The 22,500-nt window shown below is 33.1% G+C and overlaps 1 protein-coding gene across 1 annotated transcript in view; it reads right to left on the reverse strand.

Moving 5' to 3' along the window:
• The window catches only part of LOC118377354 (collagen alpha-1(XI) chain-like), a 233,450-nt gene that overhangs the window by 105,846 nt on the left and 105,104 nt on the right, over positions 1-22,500 (reverse strand). Inside the window, 4 exon segments of the mRNA XM_052463126.1 lie at positions 1,476-1,538; positions 1,832-1,873; positions 14,796-14,858; positions 18,812-19,114. Of these exon segments, the coding sequence (XP_052319086.1) occupies positions 1,476-1,538; positions 1,832-1,873; positions 14,796-14,858; positions 18,812-19,114 (471 nt within the window).

Raw genomic sequence — 22,500 nt, forward strand, 5'->3', positions numbered from 1 at the left:
GCAAGCCGTGGCTGATTGACCTCTTTTCTCCCCGTGGTATGAAGGTGTGGGGCTCTACTACAAACCCAGCCGAAGGAGAAGGACACAGAGAAACGACTTCCTATATAGGCATACCGGCTGGCTTCTCTGCTTTGTAAAACCAAGATGGATGCCTTGTTGTCAAGACCAGTCTCGTCTGAAACACTGTGTTTATTATTTTAAACTAATGTCTTCATTATCATAATATACTGTTACTATGAATAGACTGTCATCTAAGAATCAGTGAACTAAGTGGAATGCTGACTCATTATTAGTCAGCTATATTAGCCACGGTCCAAGGAGACAGACTAGTCGGACTTGGCCTGAGGGGTCTAACAACTACATTCTCCCAAATATACAGTACCAGTCAAAAGTTTGGACACACCTGTACTCATTCCAGGGTTTTTCCTTTTCCATACACTGAGATCTCCCTTAACATTCCATTCACTGAGATCTCCCTTAACATTCCATTCACTGAGATCTCCCTTAACATTCCATTCACTGAGATCTCCCTTAACATTCCATTCACTGAGATCTCCCTTAATCCATACACTGAGATCTCCCTTAACATTCCATACACTGAGATCTCCCTTAACATTCCATTCACTGAGATCTCCCTTAACATTCCAATCACTGAGATCTCCCTTAACATTCCATACACTGAGATCTCCCTTAACATTCCATTCACTGAGATCTCCCTTAACATTCCAATCACTGAGATCTCCCTTAACATTCCATACACTGAGATCTCCCTTAACATTACATGCTTTGGTATTTCTAAACCGCTATAGTTGTATTGGTTTGATGTGCTGAGGGTTCTACTGTATATTCTACGAGGGTTCTACTGTATATTCTACGAGGGTTCTACTGTATATTCTATGGGGGTTGTACTGTATATTCTATGAGGGTTGTACTGTATATTCTATGAGGGTTCTACTGTATATTCTACGAGGGTTCTACAGTATATTCTACGAGGGTTCTACTGTATATTCTATGAGGGTTGTACTGTATATTCTACGAGGGTTGTACAGTATATTCTACGAGGGTTCTACTGTATATTCTACGAGGGTTCTACTGTATATTCTACGAGGGTTCTACTGTATATTCTACGAGGGTTGTACTGTATATTCTACGAGGGTTGTACAGTATATTCTACGAGGGTTCTACTGTATATTCTACGAGGGTTCTACTGTATATTCTACGAGGGTTGTACTGTATATTCTATGAGGGTTGTGTTGTATATTCTATGAGCCAGAGTTGTCCAACCACACTCTGAATAGCCTTTACACTATTTGCTGTGGTAGCTATATATAAACTGTTGAGTTGCATATGTTGCTATAGCGATGGGTTAAAATGAGAGTCAGAGAGTTAAAGGAAGTGGTGGGTAATGAGAGAATGACCTATTTCCAACAGCAGGAAGTGCAAAGGGATTTCCTGAGCAGCGACAGCTCACTTACCCTGTCACCGTGGTCTCCATGTGGGCCAGGGGCACCCTGGGAGCCTGGGGCGCCGGGCAAGCCCTGCGAACGCACACATACACATTAACTACAGCAGAGCTAGCTTACCAAACTGCTACCACATTTAATTCATCAACCTCAGAGAGACAAAGCTTCTCTCTCTCTCTCTCTCTCTCTCTCTCTCTCTCTCTCTCTCTCTCTCTCTCTCTCCCCTCTCTCTCTCCCTCTCTCTCTCTCTCTCTCTCTCTCTCTCCCTCTCTCTCGGCAAAGAGAGAGAGTACGTCTGGGAGAGAGGGAGGCAAAGAGAGAGAGTACGTCTGGGAGAGAGGGAGGCAAAGAGAGAACGTGATACTCACAGCTTGGCCGGGGCCTCCTTGGGGTCCTTCAATCAGCATCCCCTGAAGACAGAGAAGGAGAGGGAAGACAGAGAAAAGAGAGGGAAGACAGAGAAAAGAGAGGGAAGACAGAGAAAATAGAGGGAAGACAGAGAAAAGAGAGGGAAGACAGAGAAAAGAGAGGGAAGACAGAGAAAAGAGAGGGAAGACAGAGAAAAGAGGGAAGACAGAGAAAAGAGAGGGAAGACAGAGAAAAGAGAGGGAAGACAGAGAAAAGAGAGGGAAGACAGAGAAAAGAGAGGGAAGACAGAGAAAAGATAGGGAAGACAGAGAAAAGAGAGGGAAGACCGAGAAAAGAGAGGGAAGACAGAGAAAAAGAGGGAAGACAGAGAAGAGAGGGAAGACAGAGAAAAGAGGGAAGACAGAGAAAAGAGAGGGAAGACAGAGGAAAGAGAGGGAAGACAGAGAAAATAGGGAAGACAGAGAAAAGAGAGGGAAGACAAAGGAAAGAGAGGGAAGACAGAGGGAAGAGAGGGAAAACAGAGAAGAGAGGGAAGACAGAGAAAAGAGGGAAGACAGAGAAAAGAGAGGGAAGACAGAAAAGAGAGGGAAGACAGACAGAGAAAAGAGAGGGCAGAGAGAGAAAAGAGAGGGAAGACAGAGAAAAGAGAGGGAAGACAGAGAAAAGAGAGGGAAGACAGAGAAAAGAGAGGGCAGAGAGAGAAAGGAGAGGGAAGACAGAGAAAAGAGAGGGAAGACAGAGAAAAGAGAGGGAAGACAGAAATGAGAGGGAAGACAGAGAAAAGAGAGGGAAGACAGAGAAAAGAGAGGGCAGACAGAGAAAAGAGAGGGAATACAGAGAAAAGAGAGGGAATACAGAAAAGAGAGGGAAGACAGAGAAAAGAGAGGGAAGACAGAAAAGAGAGGGAAACATGGATACATTAGCACTGAGAGACGGCAGTACATCTACAGGCAGAGTGGAGACAGAGTACAGTTGATGATACATCATGAATACCTAGTTACACAGTAGTGATAATACCTAGTTATATAGTAGTGATAATAACTAGTTATATAGTAGTGATAATAACTAGTTATATAGTAGTGATAATACCTAGTTATATAGTAGTTATAATAACTAGTTATATAGTAGTGATAATAACTAGTTATATAGTATTGATAATACCTAGTTATATAGTAGTTATAATAACTAGTTAGTAGTTTTAATAACTAGTTATATAGTAGTTATAATAACTAGTTAGTAGTTTTAATAACTAGTTATATAGTAGTGATAATAACTAGTTATATAGTAGTGATAATACCTAGTTATATAGTAGTTATAATAACTAGTTATATAGTAGTGATAATAACTAGTTATATAGTAGTGATAATAACTAGTTATATAGTAGTGATAATAACTAGTTATATAGTAGTGATAATACCTAGTTATATAGTAGTGATAAAACCTAGTTATATAGTAGTGATAATACCTAGTTATATAGTAGTTATAATAACTAGTTATATAGTAGTGATAATAACTAGTTATATAGTAGTGATAATAACTAGTTATACAGTACTGATAATAACTAGTTATACAGTAGTGATAATAACTAGTTATATAGTAGTGATAATACCTAGTTATATAGTAGTGATAATACCTAGTTATATAGTAGTGATAATACCTAGTTATATAGTAGTTATAATAACTAGTTATATAGTAGTGATAATAACTAGTTATACAGTAGTGATAATAACTAGTTATATAGTAGTGATAATAACTAGTTATATAGTAGTGATAATACCTAGTTATATAGTAGTTATAATAACTAGTTATATAGTAGTGATAATAACTAGTTATACAGTAGTGATAATAACTAGTTATATAGTAGTGATAATAACTAGTTATACAGTAGTGATAATAACTAGTTATATAGTAGTGATAATAACTAGTTATACAGTACTGATAATAACTAGTTATACAGTAGTGATAATAACTAGTTATATAGTAGTGATAATAACTAGTTATATAGTAGTGATAATAACTAGTTATATAGTAGTGATAATAACTAGTTATATAGTAGTGATAATAACTAGTTATATAGTAGTGATAATAACTAGTTATATAGTAGTGATAATAACTAGTTATACAGTAGTGATAATAACTAGTTATATAGTAGTGATAATAACTAGTTATATAGTAGTGATAATAACTAGTTATATAGTAGTGATAATAACTAGTTATATAGTAGTGATAATAACTAGTTATACAGTACTACCTAGTTACACAGTAGTGATAATAACTAGTTATACAGTACTACCTAGTTACACAGTAGTGATAATAACTAGTTATACAGTAGTGATATATAGCAGTGATAATAACTAGTTATATAATAGTGATAATAACTAGTTATATAGTAGTGATAATAACTAGTTATACAGTACTACCTAGTTACACAGTAGTGATAATAACTAGTTATATAGTAGTGATAATAACTAGTTATACAGTAGTGATAATAACAAGTTATATAGTAGTGATAATAACTAGTTATATAGTAGTGATAATAACTAGTTATACAGTACTATCTAGTTACACAGTAGTGATAATAACTAGTTATATAGTAGTGATAATACCTAGTTATATAGTAGTGATAATAACTAGTTATACAGTAGTGATAATAACTAGTTATACAGTAGTGATAATAACTAGTTATATAGTAGTGATAATAACTAGTTATATAGTAGTGATAATAACTAGTTATATAGTAGTGATAATAACTAGTTATACAGTACTACCTAGTTACACAGTAGTGATAATAACTAGTTATATAGTAGTGATAATAACTAGTTATACAGTAGTGATAATAACTAGTTATATAGTAGTGATAATAACTAGTTATTTAGTAGTGATAATAACTAGTTATATAGTAGGGATAATAACTAGTTATACAGTAATACCTAGTTACACAGTAGTGATAATAACTAGTTATATAGTAGTGATAATACCTAGTTATATAGTAGTGATAATAACTAGTTATATAGTAGTGATAATAACTAGTTATATAGTAGTGATAATAACTAGTTATACAGTAGTGATAATAACTACTTATATAGTAGTGATAATAACTAGTTATATAGTAGTGATAATAACTAGTTATATAGTAGTGATAATAACTAGTTATATAGTAGTGATAATAACTAGTTATACAGTAGTGATAATAACTAGTTATATATTAGTGATAATAACTAGTTATACAGTAGTGATATATAGTAGTGATAATAACTAGTTATATAGTAGTGATAATAACTAGTTATATAGTAGTGATAATAACTAGTTATATAGTAGTGATAATAACTAGTTATACAGTAGTGATAATAACTAGTTATATAGTAGTGATAATAACTAGTTATATAGTAGTGATAAAACCTAGTTATATAGTAGTGATACTAACTAGTTATACAGTAGTGATAATAACTACTTATATAGTAGTGATAATAACTAGTTATATAGTAGTGATAATAACTAGTTATATAGTAGTGATAATAACTACTTATATAGTAGTGATAATAACTAGTTATACAGTAGTGATAATAACTAGTTATATAGTAGTGATAATAACTAGTTATACAGTAGTGATAATAACTAGTTATATAGTAGTGATAATAACTAGTTATATAGTAGTGATAATAACTAGTTATACAGTAGTGATAATAACTAGTTATATAGTAGTGATAATAACTAGTTATATAGTAGTGATAAAACCTAGTTATATAGTAGTGATACTAACTAGTTATACAGTAGTGATAATAACTACTTATATAGTAGTGATAATAACTAGTTATATAGTAGTGATAATAACTAGTTATATAGTAGTGATAATAACTAGTTATATAATAGTGATAATAACTAGTTATACAGTACTACCTAGTTACACAGTAGTGATAATAACTAGTTATATAGTAGTGATAATAACTAGTTATACAGTAGTGATAATAACTAGTTATATAGTAGTGATAATAAGTAGTTATATAGTAGTGATAATAACTAGTTATATAGTAGTGATAATAACTAGTTATAAAGTAGTGATAATAACTAGTTATATAGTAGTGATAATAACTAGTTATATAGTAGTGATAAAACCTAGTTATATAGTAGTGATACTAACTAGTTATACAGTAGTGATAATAACTACTTATATAGTAGTGATAATAACTAGTTATATAGTAGTGATAATAACTAGTTATATAGTAGTGATAATAACTACTTATATAGTAGTGATAATAACTAGTTATACAGTAGTGATAATAACTAGTTATATAGTAGTGATAATAACTAGTTATACAGTAGTGATAATAACTAGTTATATAGTAGTGATAATACCTAGTTATATAGTAGTGATAATAACTAGTTATACAGTAGTGATAATAACTAGTTATATAGTAGTGATAATAACTAGTTATATAGTAGTGATAAAACCTAGTTATATAGTAGTGATACTAACTAGTTATACAGTAGTGATAATAACTACTTATATAGTAGTGATAATAACTAGTTATATAGTAGTGATAATAACTAGTTATATAGTAGTGATAATAACTAGTTATATAATAGTGATAATAACTAGTTATACAGTACTACCTAGTTACACAGTAGTGATAATAACTAGTTATATAGTAGTGATAATAACTAGTTATACAGTAGTGATAATAACTAGTTATATAGTAGTGATAATAAGTAGTTATATAGTAGTGATAATAACTAGTTATATAGTAGTGATAATAACTAGTTATACAGTAGTGATAATAACTAGTTATATAGTAGTGATAATAACTAGTTATATAGTAGTGATAATAACTAGTTATATAATAGTGATAATAACTAGTTATACAGTAGTGATAATAACTAGTTATATAGTAGTGATAAAACCTAGTTATATAGTAGTGATAATAACTAGTTATATAGTAGTTATAATAACTAGTTATATAGTAGTGATAATAACTAGTTATATAGTAGTGATAATAACTAGTTATACAGTAGTGATAATAACTAGTTATACAGTAGTGATAATAACTAGTTATATAGTTTTGATAAAACCTAGTTATATAGTACTGATAATAACTAGTTATACAGTAGTGATAATAACTAGTTATATAGTAGTGATAAAACATAGTTATATAGTAGTGATAATAACTAGTTATACAGTAGTGATAATAACTAGTTATATAGTAGTGATAATAACTAGTTATATAGTAGTGATAATAACTAGTTATACAGTAGTGATAATAACTAGTTATACAGTAGTGATAATAACTAGTTATACAGTAGTGATAATAACTAGTTATACAGTAGTGATAATAACTAGTTATATAGTAGTGATAATAACTAGTTATATAGTAGTGATAATAACTAGTTATATAGTAGTGATAATAACTAGTTATACAGTAGTGATAATAACTAGTTATACAGTAGTGATAATAACTAGTTATACAGTAGTGATAATAACTAGTTATATAGTAGTGATAATAACTAGTTATATAGTAGTGATAATAACTAGTTATATAGTAGTGATAATAACTAGTTATACAGTAGTGATAATAACTAGTTATATAGTAGTGATAATAACTAGTTATATAGTAGTGATAATAACTAGTTATATAGTAGTGATAATAACTAGTTATATAGTAGTGATAATAACTAGTTATACAGTAGTGATAATAACTAGTTATATAGTAGTGATAATAACTAGTTATATAGTAGTGATAATAACTAGTTATATAGTAGTGATAATAACTAGTTATATAGTAGTGATAATAACTAGTTATACAGTAGTGATAATAACTAGTTATACAGTAGTGATAATACCTAGTTATACAGTAGTGATAATAACTAGTTATATAGTAGTGATAATAACTAGTTATATAGTAGTGATAATAACTAGTTATACAGTAGTGATAATAACTAGTTATACAGTAGTGATAATAACTAGTTATACAGTAGTGATAATAACTAGTTATACAGTAGTGATAATAACTAGTTATATAGTACTGATAATAACTAGTTATACAGTAGTGATAATAACTAGTTATACAGTAGTGATAATAACTAGTTATATAGTAGTGATAATACCTAGTTATATAGTAGTGATAATAACTAGTTATATAGTAGTGATAATAACTAGTTATATAGTAGTGATAATAACTAGTTATATAGTAGTGATAATAACTAGTTATATAGTAGTGATAATAACTAGTTATACAGTAGTGATAATAACTAGTTATATAGTAGTGATAATAACTAGTTATATAGTAGTGATAATAACTAGTTATATAGTAGTGATAATAACTAGTTATACAGTAGTGATAATAACTAGTTATATAGTAGTGATAATAACTACTTATATAGTAGTGATAATAACTAGTTATATAGTAGGGATAATAACTAGTTATACAGTATTACCTAGTTACACAGTAGTGATAATACCTAGTTATATAGTAGTGATAATAACTAGTTATATAGTAGTGATAATAACTAGTTATATAGTAGTGATAATAACTAGTTATATAGTAGTGATAATAACTAGTTATATAGTAGTGATAATAACTAGTTATATAGTAGTGATAATAACTAGTTATACAGTAGTGATAATAACTAGTTATATATTAGTGATAATAACTAGTTATATAGTAGTGATAATAACTAGTTATATAGTAGTGATAATAACTAGTTATATAGTAGTGATAATAACTAGTTATACAGTAGTGATAATAACTAGTTATATAGTAGTGATAATAACTAGTTATATAGTAGTGATAATAACTAGTTATATAGTAGTGATAATAACTAGTTATACAGTAGTGATAATAACTAGTTATACAGTAGTGATAATAACTAGTTATACAGTAGTGATAATACCTAGTTATATAGTAGTGATAATAACTAGTTATACAGTAGTGATACTAACTAGTTATATAGTAGTGATAATAACTAGTTATATAGTAGTGATAAAACATAGTTATACAGTAGTGATAATAACTAGTTATACAGTAGTGATAATACCTAGTTATATAGTAGTGATAATAACTAGTTATATAGTAGTGATAATAACTAGTTATACAGTAGTGATAATAACTAGTTATATAGTAGTGATAATAACTAGTTATACAGTAGTGATAATAACTAGTTATACAGTAGTGCTAATAACTAGTTATACAGTAGTGATAATACCTAGTTATATAGTAGTGATAATAACTAGTTATACAGTAGTGATAATAACTAGTTATATAGTAGTGATAATAACTAGTTATATAGTAGTGATAAAACATAGTTATACAGTAGTGATAATAACTAGTTATATAGTAGTGATAATAACTAGTTATACAGTAGTGATAATAACTAGTTATACAGTAGTGATAATAACTAGTTATATAGTAGTGATAATAACTAGTTATATAGTAGTGATAAAACCTAGTTATACAGTAGTGATAATAACTAGTTATATAGTAGTGATAATAACTAGTTATACAGTAGTGATAATACCTAGTTATACAGTAGTGATAATAACTAGTTATATAGTAGTGATAATAACTAGTTATATAGTAGGGATAATAACTAGTTATACAGTACTACCTAGTTACACAGTAGTGATAATAACTAGTTATATAGTAGTGATAATAACTAGTTATACAGTAGTGATAATACCTAGTTATATAGTAGTGATAATAACTAGCTATATAGTAGTGATAATACCTAGTTATATAGTAGTGATAATAACTAGTTATACAGTAGTGATAATAACTAGTTATACAGTAGTGATAATAACTAGTTATATAGTAGTGATAATAACTAGTTATATAGTAGTGATAAAACCTAGTTATATAGTAGTGATAATAACTAGTTATACAGTAGTGATAATAACTAGTTATATAGTAGTGATAATAACTAGTTATACAGTAGTGATAATAACTAGTTATATAGTAGTGATAATAACTAGTTATATAGTAGTGATAAAACCTAGTTATATAGTAGTGATAATAACTAGTTATACAGTAGTGATAATAACTAGTTATATAGTAGTGATAATAACTAGTTATATAGTAGTGATAAAACCTAGTTATATAGTAGTGATAATAACTAGTTATACAGTAGTGATAATAACTAGTTATATAGTAGTGATAATAACTAGCTAGTATAGTAGTGATAATAACTAGTTATATAGTAGTGATAATAACTAGTTATATAGTGATATAACTAGTTATATAGTAGTGATAATAACTAGTTATATAGTAGTGATAATAACTAGTTATATAGTAGTGATAATAACTAGTTATACAGTAGTGATAATAACTAGTTATACAGTAGTGATAATAACTAGTTATACAGTAGTGATAATAACTAGTTATATAGTAGTGATAATACCTAGTTATACAGTAGTGATAATAACTAGTTATACAGTAGTGATAATAACTAGTTATATAGTAGTGATAATACCTAGTTATATAGTAGTGATAATAACTAGTTATATAGTAGTGATAATAACTAGTTATATAGTAGTGATAATAACTAGTTATATAGTAGTGATAATAACTAGTTATATAGTAGTGATAATAACTAGTTATACAGTAGTGATAATAACTAGTTATATAGTAGTGATAATAACTAGTTATACAGTACTACCTAGTTACACAGTAGTGATAATAACTAGTTATATAGTAGTGATAATAACTAGTTATACAGTAGTGATAATACCTAGTTATATAGTAGTGATAATAACTAGTTATACAGTAGTGATAATACCTAGTTATATAGTAGTGATAATAACTAGTTATATAGTAGTGATAAAACCTAGTTATATAGTAGTGATAATAACTAGTTATACAGTAGTGATAATAACTAGTTATATAGTAGTGATAATACCTAGTTATATAGTAGTGATAATAACTAGTTAGTAGTTTTAATAACTAGTTATATAGTAGTGATAATAACTAGTTATATAGTAGTGATAATAACTAGTTATACAGTAGTGATAATAACTAGTTATACAGTACTACCTAGTTACACAGTAGTGATAATAACTAGTTATATAGTAGTGATAATAACTAGTTATATAGTAGTGATAATAACTAGTTATACAGTAGTGATAATAACTAGTTATACAGTACTACCTAGTTATACAGTAGTGATAATAACTAGTTATATAGTAGTGATAATACCTAGTTATATAGTAGTGATAATAACTAGTTAGTAGTTTTAATAACTAGTTATATAGTAGTGATAATAACTAGTTATATAGTAGTGATAATAACTAGTTATACAGTAGTGATAATAACTAGTTATACAGTACTACCTAGTTACACAGTAGTGATAATAACTAGTTATATAGTAGTGATAATAACTAGTTATATAGTAGTGATAATAACTAGTTATATAGTAGTGATAATAACTAGTTATATAGTAGTGATAATAACTAGTTATACAGTAGTGATAATAACTAGTTATACAGTACTACCTAGTTACACAGTAGTGATAATAACTAGTTATATAGTAGTTATAATAACTAGTTATATAGTAGTGATAATAACTAGTTATATAGTAGTGATAATAACTAGTTATATAGTAGTGATAATAACTAGTTATACAGTAGTGATAATAACTAGTTATACAGTACTACCTAGTTACACAGTAGTGATAATAACTAGTTATATAGTAGTGATAATAACTAGTTATATAGTAGTGATAATAACTAGTTATATAGTAGTGATAATAACTAGTTATATAGTAGTGATAAAACCTAGTTATATAGTAGTGATAATAACTAGTTATACAGTAGTGATAATAACTAGTTAACTAGTTATATAGTGATAATAACTAGTTATATAGTAGTGATAATAACTAGTTATATAGTAGTGATAATAACTAGTTATACAGTAGTGATAATAACTAGTTATATAGTAGTGATAATACCTAGTTATATAGTAGTGATAATAACTAGTTATACAGTAGTGATAATAACTAGTTATACAGTAGTGATAATAACTAGTTATATAGTAGTGATAATAACTAGTTATACAGTAGTGATACTAACTAGTTATATAGTAGTGATAATAACTAGTTATACAGTAGTGATAATAACTAGTTATACAGTAGTGATAATAACTAGTTATACAGTAGTGATAATAACTAGTTATATAGTAGTGATAATACCTAGTTATACAGTAGTGATAATAACTAGTTATATAGTAGTGATAATAACTAGTTATACAGTAGTGATAATAACTAGTTATATAGTAGTGATAATAACTAGTTATACAGTAGTGATAATAATAACTAGTAGTATATACTGATAATATAATACCTAGTTATATAGTAGTGATAATAACTAGTTATATAGTAGTGATAAAACCTAGTTATATAGTAGTGATAATAACTAGTTATACAGTAGTGATAATAACTAGTTATATAGTAGTGATAATAACTAGTTATATAGTAGTGATAATAACTAGTTATACAGTAGTGATAATAACTAGTTATACAGTAGTGATAATAACTAGTTATATAGTAGTGATAATACCTAGTTATATAGTAGTGATAATAACTAGTTATACAGTAGTGATAATAACTAGTTATACAGTAGTGATAATAACTAGTTATACAGTAGTGATAATAACTAGTTATACAGTAGTGATAATAACTAGTTATATAGTAGTGATAATACCTAGTTATACAGTAGTGATAATAACTAGTTATATAGTAGTGATAATAACTAGTTATATAGTAGTGATAATAACTAGTTATATAGTAGTGATAATACCTAATAAGTAGTGATAGTTATATAGTAGTGATAATAACTAGTTATACAGTAGTGATAATAACTAGTTATACAGTAGTGATAATAACTAGTTATATAGTAGTGATAATACCTAGTTATACAGTAGTGATAATAACTAGTTATATAGTAGTGATAAAACCTAGTTATATAGTAGTGATAATAACTAGTTATACAGTAGTGATAATAACTAGTTATATAGTAGTGATAATAACTAGCTATATAGTAGTGATAATACCTAGTTATATAGTAGTGATAATAACTAGTTATATAGTAGTGATAATAACTAGTTATATAGTAGTGATAATAACTAGTTATATAGTAGTGATAATAACTAGTTATACAGTAGTGATAATAACTAGTTATACAGTAGTGATAATAACTAGTTATACAGTAGTGATAATAACTAGTTATACAGTAGTGATAATAACTAGTTATATAGTAGTGATAATACCTAGTTATACAGTAGTGATAATAACTAGTTATACAGTAGTGATAATAACTAGTTATATAGTAGTGATAATAACTAGTTATATAGTAGTGATAATAACTAGTTATATAGTAGTGATAATAACTAGTTATATAGTAGTGATAATAACTAGTTATATAGTAGTGATAATAACTAGTTATACAGTAGTGATAATAACTAGTTATACAGTAGTGATAATAACTAGTTATACAGTACTACCTAGTTACACAGTAGTGATAATAACTAGTTATATAGTAGTGATAATAACTAGTTATACAGTAGTGATAATACCTAGTTATATAGTAGTGATAATAACTAGTTATACAGTAGTGATAATACCTAGTTATATAGTAGTGATAATAACTAGTTATATAGTAGTGATAAAACCTAGTTATATAGTAGTGATAATAACTAGTTATACAGTAGTGATAATAACTAGTTATATAGTAGTGATAATACCTAGTTATATAGTAGTGATAATAACTAGTTAGTAGTTTTAATAACTAGTTATATAGTAGTGATAATAACTAGTTATATAGTAGTGATAATAACTAGTTATACAGTAGTGATAATAACTAGTTATACAGTACTACCTAGTTACACAGTAGTGATAATAACTAGTTATATAGTAGTGATAATAACTAGTTATATAGTAGTGATAATAACTAGTTATACAGTAGTGATAATAACTAGTTATACAGTACTACCTAGTTATATAGTAGTGATAATAACTAGTTATATAGTAGTGATAATACCTAGTTATATAGTAGTGATAATAACTAGTTAGTAGTTTTAATAACTAGTTATATAGTAGTGATAATAACTAGTTATATAGTAGTGATAATAACTAGTTATACAGTAGTGATAATAACTAGTTATACAGTACTACCTAGTTACACAGTAGTGATAATAACTAGTTATATAGTAGTGATAATAACTAGTTATATAGTAGTGATAATAACTAGTTATATAGTAGTGATAATAACTAGTTATATAGTAGGGATAATAACTAGTTATACAGTAGTGATAATAACTAGTTATACAGTACTACCTAGTTACACAGTAGTGATAATAACTAGTTATATAGTAGTTATAATAACTAGTTATATAGTAGTGATAATAACTAGTTATATAGTAGTGATAATAACTAGTTATATAGTAGTGATAATAACTAGTTATACAGTAGTGATAATAACTAGTTATACAGTACTACCTAGTTACACAGTAGTGATAATAACTAGTTATATAGTAGTGATAATAACTAGTTATACAGTAGTGATAATAACTAGTTATACAGTAGTGATAATAACTAGTTATATAGTAGTGATAATAACTAGTTATACAGTAGTGATACTAACTAGTTATATAGTAGTGATAATAACTAGTTATACAGTAGTGATAATAACTAGTTATACAGTAGTGATAATAACTAGTTATACAGTAGTGATAATAACTAGTTATATAGTAGTGATAATAACTAGTTATATAGTAGTGATAATAACTAGTTATACAGTAGTGATAATACCCAGTGTACAACGTGTCATGTTTATGAGTCGGGGAAACATGGAGTGGGACTGAGCTGAAGCAGGAGAAAGGTCAGAAAATGATGTTTACGGCAAAGTTAACTCCCCAGTTGTAGCTGATGCATCACTGATACCCAGTTATACAATAGTGATAAAACGTGTTGCCTTCCACTTACGGGTTCAATGATGGCGGGTTCTCCCTTCTCTCCTTTCTCTCCGCCATATCTACCTCCTCCGATCTGAAAACGCACCACAGAGACATCCTATCAGAATACAGATCTGCCAGTTGTCAACCAAACACGGGGGGGGGGCGTCAGTATTTCCCCAAAAGTAAATCCTTCTGTAGGCGTGGGGGCAGCATCACCAGGTTCTAAGCTGACGTCACAAACACCAGCAGAATTATAACCAATCAGAGGTGAAGTAGTCATGGCAGCAAGGGACGTTCTACACAAAACGGGTGTCCTCATTTCACCAGGAGTTTCAGAGAATTTAATACACTACCACTTCCAGCTGTAAAAGAGATAAGAAAATATCCAGACCCCTTCAAAATGCAGAGTGCCTGTCTGTGCCTGGTAGTGGAACATTTGTTAAGGCTAAATGCTAAATGTGTTTTTAGTCTACGTAGGAATTATTAACCACAAGATGTGGTTCGTAAAGAAGCCACAATTTGAGTCTTGGTCCGAATGATATCGGTTAGTTTTCCAAAGCCACTGAAGATGACAAATGGGGATGTATCCCAAATTGCACTGTGTTCCTTTTTATAGTGCACAACTTTTGACCAGGGCCCTATGTGTAGTGCACTATATAGGGAATAGGGTGGCATTTGGGATGTACTTAACTCACTGAACACAGCGAGGGTCCTGGACACCTGATATTGTTGACACAATGACTTCACACAGGAAGAATTCATGATGAAACTTTGTTAACCTTTCATTCATAAACTCAGTTGTAGCATCCTCATGATTGGTATAGGGGGAAAAATAAAGAGTATCATGTCGTAACCTAATCTTATCACTATTACATTGAGCTGGCTGAATGGAAAATGAATGACAGTCATCCAATATGCTGTAATAGAAATAAGGCCGTGGTCATGGAAAAGTGATTGTCCTCCCTCATCTTGAATAGTACTGACCACCACTGCTGTGGGAGAAATAGGACTGGAAACAAAAGGCTACAGTTGAGACTAGAAACAAAATGGCTACAGTGGGACTAGAAACAAAATGGCTACAGTGGGACTAGAAACAAAATGGCTACAGTGGGACTAGAAACAAAATGGCTACAGTGGGACTAGAAACAAAATGGCTACAGTGGGACTAGAAACAAAATGGCTACAGTGGGACTAGAAACAAAATGGCTACAGTGGGACTAGAAACAAAATGGCTACAGTGAGACTAGAAACAAAATGGCTACAGTGGGACTAGAAACAAAATGGCCACAGTGGGACTAGAAACAAAATTGCCACAGTGGGACTGGAAACAAAATGGCTACAGTGGGACTAGAAAGAAAATGGCTACAGTGAGACTAGAAACAAAATGGCTACAGTGAGACTAGAAACAAAATGGCTACAGTGGGACTAGAAACAAAATGGCTACAGTGGGACTGGAAACAAAATGGCTACAGTGAGACTGGAAACAAAATGGCTACAGTGAGACTGGAAACAAAATGGCTACAGTGGGACTGGAAACAAAATGGCTACAGTGGGACTGGAAACAAAATGGCTACAGTGGGACTGGAAACAAAATGGCTACAGTGGGACTAGAAACAAAATGGCTACAGTGGGACTAGAAACAAAATGGCTACAGTGAGACTAGAAACAAAATGGCTACAGTGGGACTGGAAACAAAATGGCGACAGTGAGACTAGAAACAAAATGGCTACAGTGGGACTAGAAACAAAATGGCTACAGTGGGACTGGAAACAAAATGGCGACAGTGAGACTAGAAACAAAATGGCTACAGTGGGACTAGAAACAAAATGGCTACAGTGAGACTAGAAACAAAATGGCTACAGTGGGACTGGAAACAAAATGGCGACAGTGAGACTAGAAACAAAATGGCTACAGTGGGACTAGAAACAAAATGGCTACAGTGGGACTGGAAACAAAATGGCTACAGTGGGACTAGAAACAAAATGGCTACAGTGGGACTAGAAACAAAATGGCTACAGTGGGACTAGAAACAAAATGGCTACAGTGGGACTAGAAACAAAATGGCTACAGTGAGACTAGAAACAAAATGGCTACAGTGGGACTGGAAACAAAATGGCTACAGTGAGACTAGAAACAAAATGGCTACAGTGGGACTGGAAACAAAATGGCTACAGTGAGACTAGAAACAAAATGGCTACAGTGGGAATGGAAACAAAATGGCTACAGTGGGACTAGAAACAAAATGGCTACAGTGAGACTGGAAACAAAATGGCTACAGTGGGACTAGAAACAAAATGGCTACAGTGGGACTAGAAACAAAATGGCTACAGTGGGAATGGAAACAAAATGGCTACAGTGGGACTAGAAACAAAATGGCTACAGTGGGACTAGAAACAAAATGGCTACAGTGGGAATGGAAACAAAATGGCTACAGTCGGACTAGAAACAAAATGGCTACAGTGGGACTGGAAACAAAATGGCTACAGTGGGACTGGAAACAAAATGGCTACAGTGGGACTAGAAACAAAATGGCTACAGTGGGACTAGAAACAAAATGGCTACAGTGGGACTGGAAACAAAATGGCTACAGTGGGACTGGAAACAAAATGGCTACAGTGGGACTGGAAACAAAATGGCTACAGTGGGACTGGAAACAAAATGGCTACAGTGGGACTGGAAACAAAATGGCTACAGTGGGACTGGAAACAAAATGGCTACAGTGGGACTGGAAACAAAATGGCTACAGTGGGACTGGAAACAAAATGGCGACAGTGAGACTAGAAACAAAATGGCTACAGTGGGACTAGAAACAAAATGGCTACAGTGAGACTAGAAACAAAATGGCTACAGTGGGAATGGAAACAAAATGGCGACAGTGAGACTAGAAACAAAATGGCTACAGTGAGACTAGAAACAAAATGGCTACAGTGGGAATGGAAACAAAATGGCTACAGTGGGACTGGAAACAAAATGGCTACAGTGAGACTAGAAACAAAATGGCTACAGTGGGAATGGAAACAAAATGGCTACAGTGAGACTGGAAACAAAATGGCTACAGTGAGACTAGAAACAAAATGGCTACAGTGGGACTAGAAACAAAATGGCGACAGTGGGACTGGAAACAAAATGGCTACAGTGAGACTAGAAACAAAATGGCTACAGTGGGACTGGAAACAAAATGGCTACAGTGGGATTAGAAACAAAATGGCTACAGTGAGACTGGAAACAAAATGGCTACAGTGAGACTAGAAACAAAATGGCTACAGTGGGACTAGAAACAAAATGGCTACAGTGGGACTAGAAACAAAATGGCTACAGTGGGACTAGAAACAAAATGGCTACAGTGGGACTAGAAACAAAATGGCTACAGTGAGACTAGAAACAAAATGGCTACAGTGGGACTAGAAACAAAATGGCTACAGTGGTACTGGAAACAAAATGGCTACAGTGAGACTAGAAACAAAATGGCTACAGTGGGACTAGAAACAAAATGGCTACAGTGAGACTAGAAACAAAATGGCTACAGTGGGACTGGAAACAAAATGGCTACAGTGGGACTGGAAACAAAATGGCTACAGTGAGACTAGAAACAAAATGGCCACAGTGGGACTAGAAACAAAATGGCTACAGTGAGACTAGAAACAAAATGGCTACAGTGGGACTGGAAACAAAATGGCTACAGTGGGACTGGAAACAAAATGGCTACAGTGAGACTAGAAACAAAATGGCTACAGTGGGACTGGAAACAAAATGGCTACAGTGGGACTGGAAACAAAATAGCTACAGTGGGACTAGAAACAAAATGGCTACAGTGGGACTGGAAACAAAATGGCTACAGTGGGACTGGAAACAAAATGGCTACAGTGGGACTAGAAACAAAATGGCTACAGTGAGACTAGAAACAAAATGGCTACAGTGTTCATTTTTATTGTTTATTTCACTTTTGTTTATCATCTATTTCAGGTTAAATGTTAGGCCTCATAGACTCCGATGTACTGGTCTCTGAGATGTGTATATTCAGGATGAGTATAAAATGCTACTTACACTACTATCTGTGTCGGTCTCAGCAGGTACGCCCGGCCCAAACTCATCCTCGTAGGCTGGGAAGGAGGTAGGTTTGGCCTCGCCGGTGCCGTAGTCGCCATAGTCACCGTACTCGTACGTCTGTTTCGTATCAATCTCTTTAATATCACCGTATTCCTTCATATCGTACTCCTTAAAATCGTACGATTCTGCACCGGGGTCGGGACCTTTGGTATCAGAGCCGATTTCTGCTGCAGCCGTAGGGTCGGCGTCGATCTGCTCCACGCCGGTGACGTAATCGTCGACTATTTCGTCGTCGTAGTTCTGATTGGTTGATGTGAGGAGGGGGCGGGGAGGCAGTGGGAGGGAACATGGAGGGTTGAGGTTAGAGAGAGGAATAGTTCACCTATTGGTTAATGTTTCTATTTTTTTTTTAAACAATTTAATTCATCATTGGTTTGATGCAGATGCTACGTGTCAGTAGGTCAGGTGACCGAAAAACATGGTCCCCGCCTGTCTTATTTCTCCATAATCTGAAAAGTAAAAGTAATCCTAGATCAGCACTCAAAGGTCTTGGATAATAATATAATAATATATAAATATATATAATAATATAATAATTTATGCCATTTAGCAGACGCTTTTATCCAAAGCGACTTACAGTCATGTGTGCATACATTCTACGTATGGGTGATCCCGGGAATCAAACCCACTACCCTGGCGTTACAAGCGCCATGCTCTACCAACTGAGCTACAGAAGGACCACTTGTAAATATGGGCTTGTAAATATGGGCTTGTAAATATGGGCCCCAGAAGTAGGCAGCATATAAAAGAGGGTGAAGGGTTGGTGAATAACCCAGTTACCAGTATTTCCCTGCGTTAGTTATGTCTAAGAAGGATAAATAAAAGGAAGCAGGGAATTCCTGATTGACCATACAAAATGACAGGAAACTGGAGACAAAAAAGAGGATATGGGATGCGGCCCCGTTGGTCGCAATTCATTAGCTGGCAGAATTTTACTAGTAGAGTTTATATGAACCCCGTTGGTCGCAATTCATTAGCAGGCAGAGTTTTACTAGTTTAGTTTATATCAAGATCAGATTGAAGTGTTGTTTCTGATGGATATCAAAAGGGGACTGTAGAAACATGTGGCACCCTTCTTTTGACCAGAGCCCAATAATGAATAAGGTATCATTTGGGATGCACCCTAAAAGCCACACAGGGTTCGGATGACTCCAAGAAAGACGGTAGAGATTAAGAAGACCATCCAAGACGGTTTATTATTTGATCTTTGTAATATCTAGTAATCTAACTTGGAGATTGCAAACCGAGGACTGTCATTTGTTAATTGGATGGTGACTCGTTGGATGGTGAGTTTAGAATCAAGAGATCCACATAAAGACAACTGAAGAGCTGCTTGTAGAAAGCCTAAATACTTTATGCAATGTCTTTGAGAATACAAATACTACTCTGACTCATTATTCACCAGCCATTTGATTGTATCCAAATTGGAATGGAGACGGGAAATGTTCTCGGGGGGGGACTGTCACGCCCTGGGGGGGTACTGTCACGCCCTGGGGAACTGTCACGCCCTGGGGGGAACTGTCACGCCCTGGGGGGGGGTACTGTCACGCCCTGGGGGGTACTGTCACGCCCTGGGGGTACTGTCACGCCCTGGGGGGGACTGTGCCTGGGGCGTGACATGGCGTGGGGGGGGAACTGTCACGCCCTGGGGGGGGGACTGTCACGCCCTGGTCTCAGCCCTGGGGGGGTCTGTGCCAGGGTGTGACACGGGTGTGGGGGGAACTGTCACGCCCTGGGGGGGTACTGTCACGCCCTGGTCTCAGTACTCTGTGCCAGGGTGTGACATGGGTGTGGGGGGAACTGTCACGCCCTGGTCTCAGTATTCTGTGCCAGGGGTGACACTGTGGCGGGGGGGGGAACTGTCACGCCCTGGTCTCAGTATTCTGTGCCAGGGTGTGACATGGGTTGTGGGGGGAACTGTCACGCCCTGGGTGACATGGGTGTGGGATACTGTCACGCCCTGGTCTCAGTATTCTGTGCCAGGGTGTGACATGGGTGTGGGGGGGGGTACTGTCACGCCCTGGTCTCAGTATTCTGTGCCAGGGTGTGACATGGGTGTAGGGGGAACTGTCACGCCCTGGTCTTAGTATTCTGTGTTCTCTTTATTATGTTGGTTAGGCCAGGGTGTGACATGGGTGATTTATGTGGTTTGTTTTGTCTAGGGGTTTTGCAGTTTATGGGATAGTGTTTAGTTAAGTATTCTAGGTAAGTCTATGGTTGCCTGGAGTGGTTCTCAATCAGAGGCAGGTGTTTATTGTTGTCTCTGATTGGGAACCATATTTAGGCAGCCATATGCTTTAGGTCTCTTGTGGGTGATTGTTCCTGTCTCTGTGTTTGTTGCACTAGATAGGGCTGTTTTCGGTTTTTCACCTTTATTGTTTTGTATAGTGTTCGTATTTTCATCTTTATTTAAAGATGTTTACAAATAACCACGCTGCATTTTGGCCCGCCTCTCTTTCACCGGAAGAAAACCGTTATGGTCGTATCACACGTCATGTGGTATTGGCAGGCGTTCCAGCATTCCATATATACATCAAACCACCACATAAAGTGTTTGATGTTCCTCTGTCTGGCTGGCAGCTCAGCTGTCGCAATAATCCAACGTGCTTTAAATTGGTCCATCTTTGTCATTTCACATCAAACGCTTCCTTTGATGTCCTCTTGAGGTCCCCTTCGTCCTTCACATGAAGATGCTGTCTATGTCTTAAATGCTACCCTCTTCCCTATATAGTGCACTACTTTACCTTAAATATACATCACTAATGCTACCCTATTCCCTATATAGTATACTACTTTACCTTAAATATACATCACTAATGCTTCCCTATTCCCTATATAGTGCACTACTTTACCTTAAATATACATCACTAATGCTACCCTCTTCCCTATATAGTGCACTACTTTACCCTAAATATACATCACAAATGCTTCCCTATTCCCTATATAGTGCACTACTTTACCCTAATATACATCCCTAATGCTACCCTCTTCCCTATATAGTGCACTACTTTACCCTAATATACATCCCTAATGCTACCCTCTTCCCTATATAGTGCACTACTTTACCCTAATATACATCCCTAATGCTACCCTCTTCCCTATATAGTGCACTACTTTACCCTAAATATACATCACAAATGCTTCCCTATTCCCTATATAGTGCACTACTTTACCCTAATATACATCCCTAATGCTACCCTCTTCCCTATATAGTGCACTACTTTACCCTAATATACATCCCTAATGCTACCCTCTTCCCTATATAGTGCACTAGTTTACCCTAATATACATCCCTAATGCTACCCTCTTCCCTATATAGTGCACTACTTTACCCTAATATACATCCCTAATGCTACCCTCTTCCCTATATAGTGCACTACTTTACCCTAATATACATCACTAATGCTTCCCTATTCCCTACACAGTGCACTACTTTACCCTAATATACATCCCTAATGCTACCCTCTTCACTATATAGTGCACTACTTTACCCTAATATACATCACTAATGCTTCCGTATTCCCTACACAGTGCACTACTTTACCCTAATATACATCCCTAATGCTACCCTCTTCCCTATATAGTGCACTACTTTACCCTAAATATACATCCCTAATGCTACCCTA

This window comes from Oncorhynchus keta, chromosome 15, assembly GCF_023373465.1.
Source record: "Oncorhynchus keta strain PuntledgeMale-10-30-2019 chromosome 15, Oket_V2, whole genome shotgun sequence".
NCBI classification, from domain to species: Eukaryota; Metazoa; Chordata; class Actinopteri; order Salmoniformes; family Salmonidae; genus Oncorhynchus; species Oncorhynchus keta.